Source organism: Lycorma delicatula, chromosome 1, assembly GCF_047948215.1.
Source record: "Lycorma delicatula isolate Av1 chromosome 1, ASM4794821v1, whole genome shotgun sequence".
Classification (NCBI taxonomy): Eukaryota; Metazoa; Arthropoda; class Insecta; order Hemiptera; family Fulgoridae; genus Lycorma; species Lycorma delicatula.
Window position 1 is genome coordinate 270,949,746 of NC_134455.1, and position 21,652 is coordinate 270,971,397.

General features: G+C 30.4%; 1 protein-coding gene across 1 annotated transcript in view; it reads right to left on the reverse strand.

The window, feature by feature from the left end:
- Positions 1-7,397: 7,397 nt before the first annotated feature.
- NKAIN (Sodium/potassium-transporting ATPase subunit beta-1-interacting protein) overlaps positions 7,398-21,652 on the reverse strand; it is an 83,639-nt gene continuing 69,384 nt past the window's right edge. Inside the window, exons 6-8 of the mRNA XM_075377564.1 lie at positions 17,689-17,814; positions 12,468-12,734; positions 7,398-7,961 (exon numbers count right to left, since the gene is read on the reverse strand). Of these exons, the coding sequence (XP_075233679.1) occupies positions 7,651-7,961; positions 12,468-12,734; positions 17,689-17,814 (704 nt within the window). The 3' untranslated portion in view covers positions 7,398-7,650. The remainder of the gene's footprint in view (positions 7,962-12,467; positions 12,735-17,688; positions 17,815-21,652) is intronic.

Below are 21,652 nucleotides of genomic sequence, written 5' to 3' on the forward strand. Positions count from 1 at the left end.
ATGCTTGCTTCCTTATGGTACAGCTGATCCCTATTCAACTCCTTGCAGTGGCAAATTTATTGTAAGCATGAAAAAGCCCAATTTCCAGTGTTTTAATGTTACTGAAGATGATGTAATTTCTTTTAGAAACCAATTATTCACAAACCAATCTAAAATAGATCAGGATGATTTTATCATGCTAAATACAAAAGTACAAGCTGCAGTCAGACATAAAACTTTTGACGGTTCTAAAATAAACAGTAATCAGTCCGTTGAGTTTTATTTAAGTACCCATCAAGGAAAGAAATTTCAAGTATGTCATCAGTTATTTAAAGATGTAGTGAAACTAATTGGAAAAATTAGAATTACTGGTATTCTAAAGCATTATTTTACAACAGGCTAACCAGCTAAGGAAACTAGGGGAGGTGATAGGGTAAAAGATAAAAATGTCCTCTGGAAAAACAAAGTAAGGGCCTTCATCAATAGTCTACAAGCCAGAGAAAGCCACTATGGCCACAATAAGAGTGTACAAATTTATTTGCCATCAGAGCTAAAACATATTCAGCATCTTCATAAGATGTACAATGGTTGTGTACAAAAATCTTTGGAAGTTAAGTTTCTATGTTTTATGGAATATTTAATTCTGAGTTGAATATAGGATTTAATAAACCTACAGTGGATGTTTGTACAAGATGTGAATTTATTCATAACCAAATTAAAAATGCAAGAGCACAGGAAGCTGAAAGATTTAAAACCGACCTTTATTTACACAAAAAATGAAGCAAAACATTTAATAAAATCATTAGAAGCAAAAGTGAAAATCCAAATACACCTGTGGTTACATTTGATATCCAACAAACGCAAATTTGCCTAAACTTGCAATACAAGAGGCATACTATTCACATCAGATAGGCCTGTACAATTTAGCAGTTTGTGATGTTTCAAACAAATATACTATTTGTATTCATGAATAGAAAATCAGTCAGAAAGAGGAGCAAATGAAAGATAGTTGTGTCTTTGATAAAAGTTTTGCCTAAACTTGAAAATTTGGAAAATATTAATCACATTTTATTTGCTAGCGATGAATGTGGTGGCAAAAATAAAAATAATATAATGCTAACATTGATTTAGTCTTGGTTTTTAAGCTGTCTAAGCACCATCACATCCATCACTATGCTTTACCATGTAAGAGATCATAGTTACCTGCCATGTGACAAAAGATGTCAAATCGGTAGAAACTACTATCCTTCCTGAAGATTACGAAAGAGTTTTTAGAAAACACATTGACTAACTATTTATCTATTATGTTTGATCGCAAGTAAATGATTGGAAATCTAGATACAATAAGTCCCACAAACCACCTCCCTCATTGCAGTTGCTAAAGAGGATTATTTTTCAAAAATTACAGAATAATAACAAGGTCGGTATTGACGTATACAATAACAATAACAATACTAATGATGCTATAACACAAAAGCTGTATCACTTTTAAAACCACGGTGTCAATGCCAGTGCTGTACCATCTGCTAGTGAAACAACAAGGCCAACACCAAAACTGAAAATTTGTGATGTTCTTCTCAATAAATTAGGCTTAGATATTGACAGTGATCCTTCTTTCCAGTTTTACAACAGAAATATTATGTTGTCATCAGCTGATTCAACTAGTTCTGCTACACAACCTCATGATGAATGCAACTGTGTTGATATTGAACAAAACTACGTGTGTGTAAAGGTTTTTTTTGATAAGTTACTGTTAGTGTATTCACTGGTGCTTTTTCTTCTATTTTTGAATGAGATTTATTTGTGTTAATTTTGTTGTTTAGCATTATGATCTTGAAACTATTAAAGCAAATTATGTTTATACTATTCTAAATGAAAGGACAATGATTGCATTTTTTTGCAATGTTTCTTCAAATTTTCAAGTAAGTAAAACTTGTACTGTATCCTGTTTAAGTTTTTTTTTATTAACTGGCTACCAAGTTATTCAAAATAAGTTATATCCATTTTAACTTAAAAACCTTTTGCGCGAAATAAGCTACATCCACAATTTAAGTCAAAACAAGTTAAATTCAAAATTTAAATTAGCATTACATCGTAGGCTATTACTTTTTCAGTCTGAAAGTTTGAATTAAAATTCATTAGGATAATATAACTTAACTATAATTTTTTTTAAATTTTATCTTTGACTCATTTTGTGGAATAAGTTTTCTGCTCCTCCTGAAAAAATATAATAAAATGGATATAACTTGTTTTGAATCTAAGCTCTTCATTAATAATTTATATTATGAATTAGCTAAAAAAAAAACGTAACTCTTTGCTGATAAAGAATCCACAGTAATGATTGGAAAAAACATTAGCAAATTAAAAATTAATATTTTTCTTCACTCTTTCCTAAATGGAAACTTGTTTAAATTTAATGGTTTATTAATGAATGACAGTAAAACAAATATCTGGCAACTGTACAGTCAAATAAAATTAATGTTATTGTTGATTTGTACCAGAATAAAGTTAATATCAACTGAACTGTATCATTTTCTAGGTTTAAAAATAAACATTTTAATTGTAAATCTCATTTAGAATACTTTAGCAGAGTTAATTTTTTAAAGAAACTGTGTTCTATCTTCTTGATAAATTTTACTGCTCTTAACCTATCGTACGCAGTAAGCGGAATATCTCACCAACCTTATAACACATCTCTCATAACACTGTCAAAAATATCGCTTGGTCTTGTGCACTTATATATTTCTTATTTGTAAAATTGGCACTAGAAGGTAGGAGAATATTTGTTTACTATGTTGTTTTGATGCTGACTACCAACTATGCAGAACTGGCATCATTGAACAGAATAGGAGTTATTTATAGCCCAATTGGCCAATAGGGCAGAGCAGCTAGTGTGCTTCTAATGGAATATTCTGCTCCCATTCTGAGCAGTAGGCAGTAGATTGTTATTGCATAGCTGTTTATATTAGTTGAGACGTGCGACACTTATTGCTGAATGAGATTATGTTTACAGTTTTATTTTATTATTTCTTAATATTTTTTAGTACAATTTTATAAATATGTACAATATTAGTTTTCAGTTATTTGTATTGTTTACTTTTTCGTGCAGTTTATTTTACAAATATGGCACATCCTGTTGACTCTTGACTTTGTATTCAGTATGATGGGTGCTACCTTTTCAAGTGCAATTGTGGATGAAAATGTGTCTACTGACTTTGAAGACAACCTTTTACATAATCTGAGTGAAGATGGAAGTAGTGACAATGACAGTGATGAAAGAGAACAGCAAAATATTCCAGGTGCCGACCTCTGTGGTACGAGTGGTAGCGTCTCAGCCTTTCATCCGGAGGTCCCGGGTTCATGTCCTGGTCAGGCATGGCATTTTCACAAACGCTACAAATCATTCATCTCATTCTCTGAAGAATGCCTAACGGTGGATCCAGAGGTTAAAAAAAAAAATATTCCAGATAGGCCAAACGTACAAAACAAAGTTTCAAATAATGATCCAGGGCCACCAAATACCTATACCTGTGTGCAATATAAATCAAGGTGCTAACTTGCTGATGGAATTTGATGTCGATTCTTTATCAATTGATTATTTTGATTTATTTTTCAATAATGATCTATTGAATGCAATTTGCATTGAAACAGCTTTTTTGCCAACAAGAAAAAAGCACAAAGGGTTTCTCCTATTCTAGGCTTAGAAAATGGGTTAATATATCTATTATTGATCTAAAAGCTTTTTTGGGCACAGTAATAAATATGGATACAATGCCACTGCTCCGACTCAAATATTATTTTGCGTCAAAATGGAAAGTTGAATTCCATTATGGGGGGACATTATTGCAAAGGATGAATTTTTAAACATTTTTTGGAATTTGAACTTCAACCATGAAGGTAAAGAACTTTCTTATAAAACCTGTTCTTGAACATGTGCAAAAACTGACTAACTTATTTTATATGTCTAGTAGTAAAGTAGAAGTAGATGAGAGCATGATCTCTTTCAAAGTGAAAGTAAGCTTTAGGTTTTACATACAATCCTCAAAAACCAACAAAATTTGAAATCAAACTTTCTGTTCTACCCGACTGCTGAAATAGTTATATTTATAATTTTATGCCATATTTCAGAAAACAAAAGCTTATACCTGATTCAACACTTCTAAAAACAAATGATATAGTAAAAGCACTTTGTCAATCTGTAATTATGAAAGATCCTACATCACCTACAATTGAACTAAATGTGTACATGCATATACTGACAGGTACTACACCAATCCTGAATTAGTACAAGAACCTTTAGATCAGAATACTTACTTGACAGACACAGTAATGGCAACTAGAAAAGAAATGCCACCTCATCTAAAATGAAGAAAAATGATATTATTTCACATTGTAAAGGAAATTTTTTGATGGTTCTTGGAAGGATAAGAAGGTAGTGCAAACGTTTAGTACCCATGGGATGGGAAGCAAGTCAAATGTAATTAATGTTTCTATTAAATGGCCTAATAAACCACCAGTCTCAAAGCCGCATGCTGTTGTAGATTACACAAAACACATGGGAGCCATAGATCGGAGCGACCACTTTACTGCCTCATACCAGTTTATGAGGCAAACCAAAAAGTGGTATCGCAAAGTTTTTTCTGGCTTTTAGAAATTTGTATTATAAATTTTTATCTATTGTATCAACAAATTCAAAAAGAACATCATAAAAGACCAATAAGCTGCTTGGCTTTCAGAAAGGGCTTTGTGAGATCCCTAGTGGCTGAGAGAGTGAGGGCTCGGCCTACTCCAAGATGTGGGCGATACAAGAACCTCATGAGGAAAGATTGGATGGAAAACAGCATTTCATGATAAAGAGAGATATAAGATCAGCCAGATGTGTGGTGTATTTGAAGAGAGGCTTTAGAAAAGAAATTTGTACAAGACATGTGAAGCCAAGCCTGCCCTTCATCCAGAAGATTGCTCTGAATTACACCATACTCAAGCTCAATTCTACAAGGATATGTGTGTGTATATATATATATATATATATATATATATATATATATATATATATATATATATATATACATGAATATAAAGAATATATTTATAAATATAAAATATATTTATACATATATATAAAGAATATATGTGTGTATACACACACACACACACACACACACACACATACACATATATATATATATATATATATATATATTCTTTTTCAATATATTATCATAATTTCATTGTTAATTGATTTTTTTTTATTGAAAATTTATCAAAAAAGTAAGTAAGTAATTTTTCCTTATTGAAAAAAGTTCCAAAAAATACACTTTGTATAAAGTAAAATATGTTTTTATGTACTACCAGGCATGTAGAATAAATAAAAAAATATAATTTACAAAAGAAAAAAATACCTTTTTTCAATTCAAATAAGCACTAGAGGAAATTTTATCATTTCATATCCAGCATATGAAGGGTTAAACCATGCCAGACTTTATAGTTTGCGAATAAACATGGTGTGATTCAAAGTAAGGGTTAGAAAGCGATTGGCAACGCTGATTAGTTCATACATCTGCAGTAGCTTTAAGTGGTCTGTGGAGCATGTAACCACCATATTTTTGTCAGTTCATTGTTGTTTGACTTTGTGAGACAGTGTGTTAAAATGAGTGCAGTAATAACAAATCCCATCAGTTGTGAAGTTCGATCAGTGATTAATTTTTAAATGAAGAGGACATAATGTTGCTGAAATTCAGTCAATTGTGAGAAACATATGGGTCTACTGAAGTGAGTGAAGGAAAAGTGAGGCAATGGTGTCTTGAGTTTAAGGAAGATTGTTCAAATATTCATGACAAACAGTGAAGTGGCAGGCCTAGTGTCTGGACTACCAATCTTGTTGAATGTGTGAGTGCAAAAGTGAGAGAAAATCGTTGCTTTACTATTAGCAATATTTCTCCAGAATACCCAGAAGTTTTAAAGACTACTGTTAAGAATTATGCCTGACAATCTAGGTTATAGGTTAAAATCCTCTGAAGATTGCCTAATGGTGAATCCATAAGTTAAGAAAAAAAATTGAGGTTATACTGTAAACTGTGTGCATCATGGGTGCCGAAAATTCTCACAAGTGTTCACAAAGGCGCAGAATGACATCTGCATATGCTTTTCTCGACTGTTTTAACCATAAAGGAGACAGATGTTTTCATGTATTGTCACTGGTAATGAAACATGGATTTCGTATGTCAATGCTGAGATGAAACAACAGAACATGCAGTGGCATCACTCAGTTCACCAAAACTGAAAAAATTCAAACAAGCCCAGTCTCGAAGGAAAATCATGGCAAACTGAATTCTTGGATCAAAAGGGTGGGGGGCTTTTGATTGATTTTATGGAACATACATTCACAACACAAGTTTATTGTAAAACACTTTCTAAACTGTGTTATGCCATTCTAAACTGACAACAGGGAATGTTGAGATCAGGAGTTGTTCTTATGCATGACGATGTATGCCCACACACAGCTGCATGCACAACAGAAACATTTCAAAAAAAGGATGGGAGATTTTTGACTCACCCCTTATAATCCTGATCTTATCCCACTGACTATCATCTCTTTTTACACCTCAAAAACTGTCTTCTATCTCAACAATTCAAGGAAAGTGAAGAGTTGAAAATCTTGGTGCAAAAGTAGCTACAATCCCAGGCAGTGTAATTTTATGCAGTGGGTTTAATAAGCTTGTTTCACAATATCAAAAGCATTTGGAATGAAATTGTGATTAAGTAGAACAATAAAGCAAACATACAAGTATTTGAATACATTAATAAAGTTTTCATTTTTTCAACTGTTTTCATTTTGTTATTGATTAACCCTTAATGACACCTCATATAAGTAATATCAATTATTCAGTAAGGTACTTTGGGATAATTTTACTGGGACGGAGAAAATATTTACCACCAAGAAGCATTATGTTTTTCAAAATTGATTACTAATTAGTCAGTGAGGACTTCTTGTAGTCAGATATATACTTGAATTTTTTTAAACTTTTAACTTGATTTTAACTTAACAAATATCCTTAAGGTATTGCACTACATTCATGAGAAATATGCTCTGAGCAATTTTTTTAAATTTTACAATTCAATTCATAGTTTAATCCTGTTTGAAAAATACTATTTAGGCAGGTGTGAAATAGTATAATAAATTATGCTCTGCTGTCAGAGAACTGTCAATTATGAAATTTAGAAGTTAAAACTCTTTATCTAATCAGTTTCTACATGAATATTTTAATATTGATGTAATTAACTGATTTAATGATAATCATAAATTTGATCTGTAAGGTACCATTTATCACTGCATATAGGGTTTATAATATATTGTAAAAAAAATTATATATATATATATATATATATATATATATATATGTTATAACTAGTTCATAATGGTTTAGAGGATAAAATTTTTTTTTTAAGTAATATGTTATTTTACAAAATTTACAAATTTAGGGTACAGTTAAGTAAAAAAAAAAATGGGTGAAAAGTTTAGTATTCTGCCACTATAAATGCCATAGTACTTTTTCTAGGCTCTTCCTTTATGCACATAGCCTGTAAATTGAAACTACACATATATCACAAACCTGAAATTACTACAGAAATAAAAATTCATAAAACAAAAATATTTACATTAATTCACTCCTATATAACAGTTTCTGAGTCTACAGCTCCATGTAGGTTGTAAGCAGGTGGTCCACCACTTAAAAATGAAGATGAATGTCTGTAAGGTACTTGGGAAGTGGCACTTTGTGTAGGTACCTGGGGTGTAGCGATGCCTCCAGTATAACTAAAGGCACGTGTTCCATGATAATTTGAATAAGTTGATCTAGCAGATGGAGGCCGATCACAGTCCAGATCTAATGAATGTGTTGAGCTTTGCTGATAAAGTGGATTACAGTGGCCACCATAAAATCCACGTGTTGATTCTGCTGATGTTGAAGAATCATTTAATGCTAAACAAAAAAAATATATAAATAAATTTAAAAAAAATCACAAGTAAATTTTATTTTATATATCTACAACAAAATATTACAAGTAAAGATTTTTCAATTATTTTAATCCTTTAGCAGCATTTTGAATGTTTGATGTTGGTATAATTTCTGTATACAAGGTACACAATACATTATAGTCAGAAAACTGCTTATGTTTACTACAGAGGTGATAAAAAAAGCAAAGAAATATTATTAATCATTTCAGTAAAGGAAGATTATAACTAATACATCCAGTAATATCATCATTACAGATTTATATGAAAACTTCTGAAAAGTGCTAAAGAAATACTTTAAGAACCTGCTACATAATGTAAAACAATTAACCCATTTGACAAGTGGACCTGCCCTAAAAATTTTAATAAATATAAAGGTGGGTTCATTTGTCTGAATAAATATAAAAGTCTACTTAATTAAAACTGCTGCTGTAGGTAAAATGTTAAATGTTGCGTTGGCCAATAAAAAAATACCATGTTTACTGTCAACAGACAGTAATTTACATTTAAATAAACATAGATCTAAAAAACCTTATTTTTGGGTTACGGTTGCTGAAAGATTTCACCCTACTCTTTGCTCTGTAATTAATATAAAGCAATACAATTTAATTTTGGTCACTAATTACAGTAAAAAAATTAGAATATTTTTATGATATTTGATCAAAAAATTACAAAAAAGTGGCTTCCTGAACTGTATCACCAATTCTTTTGGAAATTTTTTGTGAAAATCAAAAAATTCAAGTCCAAAAACATGAGTGTTAGGTTTTCATAAAAAAAATATTTTTTATAGATTTAACTATATGAAATGTAAAGAAAGTCAAGTCAATAGAAAAAAATTAGTAAAGCCGTTTTATTTACATAATGCTGATTAATATAAAATATGGTTCAATTGAATTTTATTATAATGACCAATTAACTGGGACCACTGACTAAACTTACTGACATTTATTTTGATTCAATGTTGTCCATGCAGTTTTATGTACTGGTTGATGCCTAGCTTTCTGAATTCTGATTATTTTTGTTTAAAACTTTAATCTGTAACTATAAGAATTTAAATAGAATTGTGTTTATTCATGTTCAAAATTTAAATACAATTTGTATTTATAAAGATTACAATTCTGTTTTAACAATGCTTTGCTTATTTACTCATGCTAATAAGCAGATATGATTTAAGTGTATGGATTTTATAATGGAAATGCTAGTTTCATTTGCAATATAAGTATAGGTATCGTAGATGCAGAGTTCCAGACTATAAAGTATTTAGTATTATTTTTTAACAATGAGAGAGAGTGGTACTCTTCTTAGAGCTAACAGTTAGTACTATGTAATTAAACATTCCATACGCTAAGAGAAAGGGGTACAGTTCTCAGAATTAGTACTCACTGTGACCATTCTGCCCATCATGATGCCAATATTGATGAAACAATTATTGAAGCTTCTCAATGCAGTCTGGATGTTAGTACATGATGACTTTCCTGACGGTTCAGAGTTACCCAGTCTATGGTATGGAAAGCACTTCATAACAAGCTGTACCTTTCCTATAATTAACCAAGAGATCCTCCTCTTCATCTGCAATATTGCAACTGATTGAATATGAACTGCCGATTGTACAGGTTCATTTTATCTACTGACAAGGCCCAGTTACTTGGGACGGCATCAAAAACCTTCACAATGAACACACTTGGGCCGAAGTCAATCCACACACAATAATACAATGTAATTCCAACACCGATTTAAGCATCAATTGTGATGTGGTCAAGTTTACAGTCAGCTAATTGCACCATTCATTCTCCCAGGACATCTAAATTCCAACAGTTACTTGGAATTCCTTAAGGAAAAATTGTCACTATTATTAGAAGATGTTCCACTAGCATTAAGACACTTCAAGATGTACCATCAGCATGATGGTATGCCTCCCCACTTCTCATATGCCAAATCATTATACTTAAATGAGCAATTTCCAGAGTGATGGACTGGTCACAGTGGGTCACACCCCTGCCAAGCAAGGTCATCTGATCTAACATCGTTAAGATTTTTGCATGTAGGTTTGGATGAAAAGTATCATGTAAAAGAAAAATGTTCAAGTGTGAGGAGTTGGTTGCTTGTATTATAGATACCGCCGCACAAATTAAGGAAAGTTGTGCAGAATTATGAAGGCAGTGCTAACTTGAAAGCATGCAGCCACATGCATTGTTATGTTTAATTCTTTTTAACACTGTATCCAATCGTATGTTAACTTCATTTTCTGTAGTTGATAAATTTTAAAAGTTTTCATAATCAAATGTTAGTAATATAAACTTTAACTTGTATTTATTTTTTATTGGGCTATTTTACATCCATTTTCTGAGAACTAAATTCTCTACAAGTTTTGAAAGTAGATTTTATATACTCATATTTATTAGCCATTCAACAAATTTTTGTATTACAAATGTAAAAAATATATTTGTAGTTCTACATCAGATATTGTGAAAACTGCTGGAGATATGGTTCTGGATCCTGTTTATTTGATTTGTCGGGTCAAAACCATAGGAAACCATCAAGTTTACCCTTTAATTTGGTTCCTAGAATTTCAGTATGGTTTTATTTCATGCTTTGCCCAGGAATCAGGACAAAATCTTTCACTAGCAGTACTCACTAACAGAGCTTCTGTACCTATGTTTGTATGAAATTTTTTTCATTATTTTAACAAGTAGAATGAACTCAGAAAGCACTGGTAACACCACAAGATTCATCCTATTATGTAAAGGTGTATCACAAAATTCTCCAAGGACTTTCACAACCTATTCTGCTAGTGAAAATAATTGAAAAAGTTCATATAAACATAAGCCCTAAAATAATTCATTTGTGAGTTACGGCAAGTGGAAGATTATGTTGGGATTAGAACTACCCCGGTGAAATGAGGTCTAACTGAAATTTTTAGGACTTTAATTAAGGAGCAGAATTAGTGACTTCTTATGGAGTTTGACCTGAAAAATTGAATAAAATAGGTCTCAGAACTGTATCTGCAGTAGTTTTTGAGAAATCTGGGGTGAAAAACCAAGAAATTAGGGTAGAAATTCCAGTTTTTTAAGTTTGACGTACAATAACTTTATTAAATCAGAAATAAACACATAAAACTTTTAAGCAAAGCTCGTAGAAAATTTAATTCTGATCAAAATGGTGTAAGATAAGTTGAATGAAATTAGGAAAAGTCAGAAAAATTGAAATTTTATTTAGAAACTACATTTGTCAGAAAAGTACTTATTTAATGTAAACAAAAGACAAATTCTTTTTTGGTGATGTGAAAAATTTATACAAACAAAATTTACTGTTAAAAATCTAAAAAAAAACTTGAAATTACACAACTGTAAAATAAAAATAAATAAAATCTACTAACAACATTTTGTTCAAGATTAAATCCACTAAAAGTTTTATGTGTTTATTACCCATTTTTTTACCCAATTTCTTGATTTTCACCTAAGATTTCTGAAAAACTACTGCAGATGCGGTTCTAAGACCTATTTTATTCTATCTTTCAGGTCAAAAACCATAAGGAACTAATTTTGCCCCTTAATCAACACTCTAAAATTTTCAGTAAGACTTCATTTCACTAGGGTAGCTGAAATCTGAGCGTAATCTTTCACTAGCTGTAACTTACAAACGAAGCATTTTAGGACATAAATTTTATGAACTTTTTCAATTATTTTCACAAGTAGAATAGGTTATGAAAGTTACGGGAGAACTTCATAATTAGAATAGAGTACAATAATAAATTACATAATTTACAACCTTTATAATTTAATAGCACCTCTCTTTTCCTGCTTAGCCTCTGTAACCACCACAAGGTATTACTTCAGAGGATGTATGAATGTAAATAAAGTGTAGTCTTGTACAGTCACAGGTCGACCATTCCTGAGAACTGTGGTTAATTGAAACCCAACCACCAAAGAACACCAGTATCCACAATCTAGTATTCAAATCCATATAAAAATAACTGCCTTTACTAGGATTTGAACCGTAGAACTTTCAACTTTGAAATCAGCTGATTTGCGATGACGAGTTTAACCACTAGACCAACCTGGTGGTTAATGTATAACACCACAAAAACCTAATTTATAAATTTATGTGATGTTTTCACACTCATGCCATTAGAAAACTGCATAGAACTAAATCAGCATTATCATGTTAACCATGTCCAAGCCCTTTAAAATGTTAAATCAGCTGTAAACACTTCATGTACTGTAAAGTTCACTGAACGCATATCAGACAATAGATGTCTTCTAAATCACCTGTCACTGTTAAAAAAACTTGTGAAATCAATATTTGTTGGCAGCAAATAGTTACACGATATCAAATTGGTAAATCAACAATGATTTGATAGCAATTACAAAAGATAAATTATCTTTTTGATAATTTACTACATTCTTACATAGTTACACATTGAAATGAAAATTATTAAGACTTGTTTTCATCAATCGGCAATAATAATACCCACCCTTTTGCAGTTGCTGGTGCTCCATAAGTCTGGTAACCGGATTTTGATGAGGTGTCTTATGTCTTCGCCCAGATGATCTGGTTGATGAACGATGAGTTGACCGGCGGTGAGAAGATATATTAGTATGATAATAATGAGGTGGTGGAGGTGGGTTTAGAGCATTATTATTCCCACTGGTTGATAAAATATTTCCTCTTGAATTCACACTGCGTCTTTTTACTCTTCTTGGTGTCATCGGTCGTGAAGATTGTAGTCTTGAGTCCCCATCTGAAGAAACACTGATATTATAATCAAGACAAGCAAAAATTGTGATGAGAACTTCCAAATAAATTTCAAAAGACAAAGGACAATGGTGGTAACATATTAAATAAATAAACCATCAACACTAAGCAAGACATGTTACAAGAGTTAAATACAGCTAACACAGATATTACTGAATTGTATTTCCAAATCTACAATTTTTTCTGCAGCTAATATAGTACTAGATATACAAACTGGCTATGACAATGGTTAGACTTATACCGGCAAAGCTGCTTCATTTTAACGAAGAATTAGACATTTATGTCTAATCCTTTTGTCATGAAAGGGTGCAGCCAACATAAATATTAATTCAGCATGTATGAGTTACATCTCAGTAGTTTAGGGTGAATCATTTTGTCACTCCCATGTGCAAGTACAATTATTGTTTATGTGTATAAAATGAACTGTAAGCTATCACTTGTCTGGCGTCATGCCATGCCAATGTGATAAGCAATTAAAAATTTTGTTGAATGTTATTGATGTTTAATAACTAAAACATCAATTGTAATGCTTCACACAGTCATTCAGTTAAAAAAAGTATTCAGTGAAAGAAAGTATTTCGGTATGTTATCGTGTTACTCCATTCTGTGCAATATAGTTTTATTCAGAGTTATTTTTAATAATTTTAATTTATCCTGTGTTTTTATGACAAATGGGTTTTAACAATAAGTGATTCTGACATGAAACATAAACCGGGAAAACCCATAAGTAGCTCTGAAAAAAAGAAGATTAGCAACTTATATATAAACTTAAAACAAGATAACCCTGAAACTGCAGTCAGAGATGTTGCTCAGAAAGCAGGTAGTACAACAGGTGTTAGTGAAAGAACAATTTTTAATATAAACATAAAATTGATGGTAAAAATTTTAGCCCTAAAAAGACTGAAAAGTAGGTGAAAACAATTGAAAAGTTGGACAATTTTACTAAAACTGCTATCAGAAAAAAGTTAATTCATTCTAATTTCAATAATGAGCTTCCTAACTTGAAGAAAATATTAAATGATGTGAATATCAATTCTGAACTGCCAAATTTTTCTATAAGTACATAACATTGTATTTTAAAATGAATGAATTTTCATTTCATGTCCAGAAAAAATAATTCTTTATTGATAGAACGTAAAGATATTATTTCATGGCAATGGTTTATTTAAGAGAAATTAAACAATTTTGTAAAGAGGATTCATCTAGATAATAATATCTAGATGAAACTTGCGTTAATGCAGGACATGTACAAAAAAAAGGTATAGGTGGATAAAGAAATAAAAAAGTGCAAAGGATGCTTTTATGAAAGTTTTATCAACTGGGGTGAAAATCTCAGCTGGAAAAAGTAAATAATTAATAACAAAGCTGTCAGAAGTGAAAATGTGGTTTTAACAGTTGTTTATTGAAATTCCAGATCTTCCCAAGAGTATCATGATAAAATGAATGGTGACAATCTTATGCAGTGGTTTAAAAACATTGTTGAAACTGTTGCTGAAAGATCCGTCATAGTAATGGATAATACATTATACCATCACCTAAAAACTGGAAAAAATTCCAAACAAACACTCTGACTCGAAAATTGGAAACTGCTGAATGATTAAAATTGTGTACATCAAAGATGTGTTAAAAGTAGAACTTTTAAAAATAGTTAAATCAGATAAATAAAAATATATTCATTATCAAATAGATGAAATTGCAAAACCAAAAAATTATGTCATGTTGCATCTTTCTCTTTTTATAAGACTACAATTCTAACCATGAGATTCAATAATAGCTGATCGATAATAGAGGCATTTATAGTGATCATAAAAACTGATTGTTAAGTTCTTATAGTGCTATATTTATTTTTTGAAAACAAGAAATAACAGAAAAAAGAGAAGAGTATATTTATAAGTGACTGAATAACAACTGCTTAAAGGAAAATAAAACAAATAACTCATGAATTAATTATTTAATTTTAGGTAGATTTCATAAGAAGGCTACCTACTGTAATGGGTACCATGATTTAAATTCTGGAAAATTTTGACATATCTTCCCTGTTTCACATCCCCAAGTCCCCGAAACCACCATCAGTTAAAAAGTTTATATGTACATTTATATACATATATATGAGGGACAATCAGAAAGTATATTACACCCCCTATATGAAACAAACACATATTTATAAGATAAACTTTTTTTTTATTGAACAAAACTACATATTTTTATCTATTTTTTGACATAATCACCAAGTTTTTCTAAACAATTTTCATACCTTGTGACAAGTTTTTCAATTTCACTCTTATAAAAATTTCATCCAATTTCCTTCAATCATTTAGGTACCGCTTCCTTAAGTTCACCATCATTAGCGAAACCCCCCCTCACAGGTCTCTCTTGAGACGACCAAACAGGTGGTAGTCACAGGGTGCTATGTCAGGGTTGTAAGGCAACCACACTTATAAATTGAATTTTTGCAGTAACTCATTTGTCACATGAGGCTGAATGAGGCGTACCATTGTCATGAAGAAAAACGACCCCATCGCTCAATCTTCCAGGTCTTCAATTTTTAATGGCTTTATGTAATTTTTTATAGTCTCACAGTAACATCCGGCATTGACTGTTGCTCCAAGGGGCACAGATTCACTGTAAAAATCGCCCTCAGAATCAAAAAAGACTGTCAGCATAACTTTTCGAACACATGGGGATGTTTTCACTTTTTTTGGCTGCGGCAAATTTTTATGTCTCCATTCATGTGATGCTCGTTTCGAGAGCATCACATGAATGGAGACATAAAGAGTCTCAAGAGTGTAATGAAGCACCCAGCTCTCATCACCTGTGATGATTTGTTTCAAAAACTGTGGACCAGTCCTGGAAAAACATTGAAGAAAAGAAAGAGCAGATGCAAAAGTTTATGTTTTGGTTGTCGGTCAACAGATGTGTGCACATTGGGTGCCATATCTTACGATAACCAAGCTGATCGTGAATAAACATAAACACACTACCATAACTGATGTTAAGCTTACTTGCAATCTGTCTAATTTTAATGAGCTGGTTACTCAAGATCATTTCATTTATGCATTCCACATTACCAGTCGTGTTTGCAGTTCGACACCCAGCATGCAGTTCATCACTCACATTTGTTCTTCCATTTCTGAACGTTTGGCACCATTTTGTGATCATCAGGTAAATGACATTGCATTCTCACCATACATCTCAACAATCTGGCGATGAATTTCACAACAATTGTAATTTTTTGTTCACAAAAATCGGACTACTGAAAGCACTTCTATGCTGGATGAAACCTCTAGAGAACACACTATATTGACAACGATACTACACACATACTGAATGTCAGACAGTATTGCTGCTGGAAGAGTGTGAAGACAACGCAACCAGTGTTGCCATCACAAGACATTAATTTATCCCTTTCAGTTCAAGAAGAAGGCAAGGGTGTAACTTACTTTTTGATCTACTTCTCGAATATATATATATATCAAAGGCAAAAGTAAAAAAAAAACATTTACTATCTAGAGTACAGAATTTAATAATGCTTCTTATTTTTTAATAGCGCTTTCAAGGTTTTCCCTCGTCCTCAGTTAAACATTTTTTTTTCACAAATCACACATTAAAATTACAACATATAAAAATATGTAATCAAAGTACTAAAAATATACAGTTAAAAATTTTTATTATGTGGCTAGCCACATGTGCAATACTGTATTGGAGTACAGTACTGTATGTGTGGCTAGCAATGTAATAAAAAAATGTTGTAATTTTTTAACTATATTTTTAATATTTTGACTACATATTTTTACATGTTGTAATTTTAATGTGTGATTGAGAAAAAAAAGTTTTAACTGATGATGAGAGAAAATCTCGAAAGTGCTATTAAAAAATAATAACCATTAGGTAAGAAGCATTATTAAATTCTGTACTCTTGGTGGTAAACGGTTTTTATATTTTGTCTTTCAGATATAGTACAGAGGGGAATATGGGCAAATACAATAACAAAAGAATTGTTTTTGCTAAGTTTATATATATATTTCACTTTCTTGTGGACATGATAACTGCTGTAAAGTTGCGTCAATCACTTTCAAATTGATACATAAAATATAATAACCGAAAATCTTGGCTGAGTTAGTTTATGGGCAAAATCAGACCATGAAGTGGAAATGGAAGGGCTTTTTCGAAAAAACAAAATATTGTTATAACTTTCTTATTAAGTAAATTATTGAATTTGTTTAAAGTTCCTACTATTCTTTGGATAAGGTCCTAAAACTTATCTAAGTAACATTTTTTGATATCACCAACCATTGGCCCAAGGGGTGGGAAAAATGGGGTTTCAAATACAAAAAAAAATCATACCTACCTTAATAGGTATAATATTGAATCGGTTTAAAGTGGTCGTTAGTGTTCTAAACATTACCTAAAACTTTTGTCAGAAACAATTTTTGATATGACCAAAATGTTGCTGGAATTGTAAGATGGGGCTTGTTGTAAGCTAAATATGTGAAACTTTTTTCACATGCATTGTCGTATTGAGTAAATTTGAAGTTTTTCTTAATTTTAAGGTAAAATCTTTTTTATTCCCTACTTAGCATCGGTGAAATCTACCTCCGCCTTCTGACATGCTGAAAGGAATTTTTTTTTTCAAACCTGCATAAATTAATGTTTTTTAATTTCTTTTTTATTATAATATACAACATTTTTTTAATTCTGTACAAAATATATGACTGAGAAATGTATGATCATAAATTATGCAGGTTGAGAAATTTTAATAATATTAATTAGATTATGTGGAGGCAGGAAAGATTTGTTGGAAGACACAGAATATGTAGGTAGATGAATAGAAAAATTACCATCAAGGTCTGCAGTGAAGAAGAATCATAAGAAAGTGCTAATATAGAATCTTAACAGAGTTTGGTAAAATAAATTTATAAAATATCATGAAATGCAGATACCTTCAAGAACTTCATGCAAACTAAACTCATCATCATCATCATCATCATTTCTGTGCCGAGACGTGTATTCAATGGAATAGAGAGGAGGTGGACCGATGGGTTTCTTGGTTTTGTTGCTAACTGGTACTGCAAAACAACAATTACAATTAGCACACTAGTCATGCATACTGAACCTGAAAGATTTTATCAATGATTACTTAAATGTATAGATGAAATTTGGTACCAGCAGGATTTATTAAAGTAAGATAATTATTTCTGATAGTCTTCAAATTTGTATATATGTATACATAAGGTGTAAAATATGATATAAACTAGAAATAACAAAAAAATTGCTCAAGCAATACAAGTGTTCTAGATTTCAATGAAAAGATTTTTAGACTAATTTTTTGACTCTGACCCATTCTTACTTTATTATTAGATAGGTCAAACAGACAAACCTTTGTTGTTGTTCTCTAATCTCTGTAGACTATATGATTATCAGCTGACTAACACATTTAATCATTTTGTTAGTGAGATTCTGAACAGTTCATCCAGCAAACGTGCACAGTTAGTGCCTCACTGCAGGCTAGGATGATCCTAGGAAGTATCCTAGGATACTAGGAAGTATACTGCATACATAAATCACAAATATAGTAATTGACGTTCAAAATTACAGTGCTAAAAACACAATCGAATAATTTCATGGATACGTATAGATAAGGTTTCTTTATAATTAAGGATTAACTAATTTAAAATACAGTAATCGAATGGAACTCACTAATTCAATGGCACTTTTTGTTATATATTATATAATTTTGATTCTTATTGTAATTTACAAAACTATACTTATTATTAATGCATCAAGAATAGTTTTTCAAGAAAGTTACAACTAATCACTTCTATATCTGATCATAGACTGACAATGTAAAATCAATATAATCGCAACAGAATTTTTCTTAGTACTATAACTTAAATATGTCCTATCGATAAAAATGTTTTTATACATCATTTTCTAAAAATTGAAATCAATTATCATTTTAAATTTCAACTTTAGTTGTCAATCATTTTAAAATTGAAACTGTGAATATATTATTCTGTTTCATTCTAATATTACTTTTACTATCATTTCAACAATGTTAAGTATTCCTACTAAATCATTTACTATACTTCTTATTTTGTGTTTGTTACAAAAATAAAGTCTGTTTTATTAGATAATTTGGAGTTTCTGTTTTTGTATGTTGTGATTAAATTTGAAAAATGCTGTTTACATTTTAATACTGAATAATTTCAGTAATACTTCATTTTTGAATTCTACTTAGATTATATTTAATTTTGTTTTTTTATATTAATGAAAAATTGTATGCTATATAATATTCTTCCCTATCATGTATTTATACAAATTTATTAACATTATTAATGTATAATTATTATCTACTTTTCTATTTGACAATTTTTTAATTGAAGCTTTTAATAATTTTTCTGATTTTTGCATATATTATTTATGTGTAAAGCATTTGTCATTAACCAATAATTTGCTATAGATTTAATTTAGTATTATTACATTTTCTTTTATGTATGTTTACTCTTGTAATATTTAAACACAACAAAATTGTAGTAATATAAAAGCTAGCATGTGCTATAATAAGTATAGACTTAATCTGATCATGGATGTTTTGAGTTTTTATGAACCTTATGTTGTCTGTATTGGTTTTATATTTTGCATATAGCAAAACATAAGAGATGTACTGCATTCATATTAAAATTAGATGATGATTATTAAACGGTTTCTGGATAGAAAATTTAAAACAGATAAAACATTAAGATAAAATCCAAATTTTACTGTTTTTTGCCTATGATTAGGAACAAAAGTGATCAGTTTCAAATGTTTTTGTTTCAAAAAGTTATTATTGCATTAATAATATTATTTAAATTACAATGAACAGTTAATTTTAATAATCAATTTTGTAAAACATAAAACTGCTAGAGTACAGTAAAGCCTAAATCATAATTTTCTTAATTTTTTGTTTTCCTTACAAAACTAATAAAATCATGGCAAGTTCACTTAAAGATTAACGAGATCAAAAAATAAAAATCTATCTTGTAAGTTATAAAAAACCAAATTCTTTTTATATAAGACAATGTTGACACAAATCTACAAAATGAAAGATAAAAATTTAATATAAATAATCTTCAGTCTTACAACTGTTACATAATTAAACGTACTTTGAAACCATTAAATGTAATCCTCATATTATGTAGTTACAGTCAATATATAACTATCTATGCAATGCAATTTTTAATCCCTCACTTTACTTCATTTATATTACTAATCTTTTACCTTTGTTTTGTAGCTGGGCTACAAATACACCAAAACCTGCAGTTGTAACACGGGTAATAAATACAATACAGTAAAAACAAGATTAGGCCAATGGAAACTTGGCATGGTAGAATTCAGCTCTGTTCCTAGATGAATAAATGATACAGTTTTCTCACAACAGCTTTACATTAGTAAAGCTGTTGGGAGAAAATTGTTTTATATGAATTTAAATATATTTACAACAACCTGTTTTAATTTTTTCAGTAAGCCATAATATAATTAATGGTCTTTGATTTAATAATACAGTAGGTAAGTATCAATATATTCTTTGCTGAAACAAAAGTAAAGGAACAAAGTTGGTTTGCACAGGATTCAGTTACACCTGCATAAATCTGCGTAAGATACAGAATTAATAAAAATAGCTACAAAGTAACTTAAATTTTCATTGAATATTGTAACATTTTTAGTATAACAACAGTAAAAAACAGACAAGCTTTTCAATTTTGCATTAAAAGTGCTCATCCAAAAAAAAGGAAATGAAAATTTATAGTTTCTAATAAAGATTTCAGACAAAAATATACATAAGCATTATAAATGTTTAATAATGCTTACCAGCTTAGAGTTTTTTACACTTAAAAACTGTAATACTGTTTCATTAAGTAAAATAGTACCACTTAATATCATTACAAACAAAACCAATTTGACTCTTTCACAAAAATTTGTCAAACAAGACACTTACAAATTTCATGCTATGGTCAATGTAAGTACTACTATCAGAAATCGGAAATTTATCTATGAGAACAACAATGTTTCACCCACCTGAAAAGCACAATGTAATGGCTTTATCCATACTTACAGTTAGTATTTATAATTTAATTAAAAACTAATTTACTAAGTTGCTATGAAAATAACTGCTAGAATAATTTGTATGATAAAACAATATATACAAGTTATATAAGATTTTGTTTTGTTTCAAAAAATAACATAGAAGGCAAATGTAAGCCTTTGGATTAATCTTTTTTCAGAAGATTAATCTTTTTTTAAGGTAAAAGGAAAACAAACATGAACTAAATTATTTTTTGAAGATATTTTTTTATAACTTATTCGTATTAATCTGAATTAAGGTACGAGAGGTGGACCAAAAAATAAGTTACACCCTTGGATGTTCTTGAACTGAAAGGGATATATTAATGTTTTGTGATGGCAGCACTGGTTGTGTTATTGTTTTCATACTCCCCCAGCAGCAATTCTGTACGACATTCAGCACGTGTGTAATGACGTTGTTATGGTATGTCATCTAGAGGTTTCATCCAGCATAGAAGTGTCAATAGTCTGATTTTTGTGGGCAAAAAAAGTACAACTGTTGTGAAATTCATCGCCAAATTTTTGAGGCATACAGTGAGAATGCAATATCATGCCTCATGATCACAAAATAGTGCCAAATGTTCAGAAATGGAAGAACAAATGTGAGTGACGAACTGCATGCTGGGTGTCGAACTGCAAACACGACGGGTAATGTGGAACGCATAAAAGAAATGATCTTGAGTAACCGGTGCATTAAAATTAGACAGATTGCAAGTGAACTTAACATCAGTTATGGTAGTGTGTTTATGTTTATTCACGATCAGCTTGGTTACTGTAAGATGTGTGCCACATCTGTTGACCAAC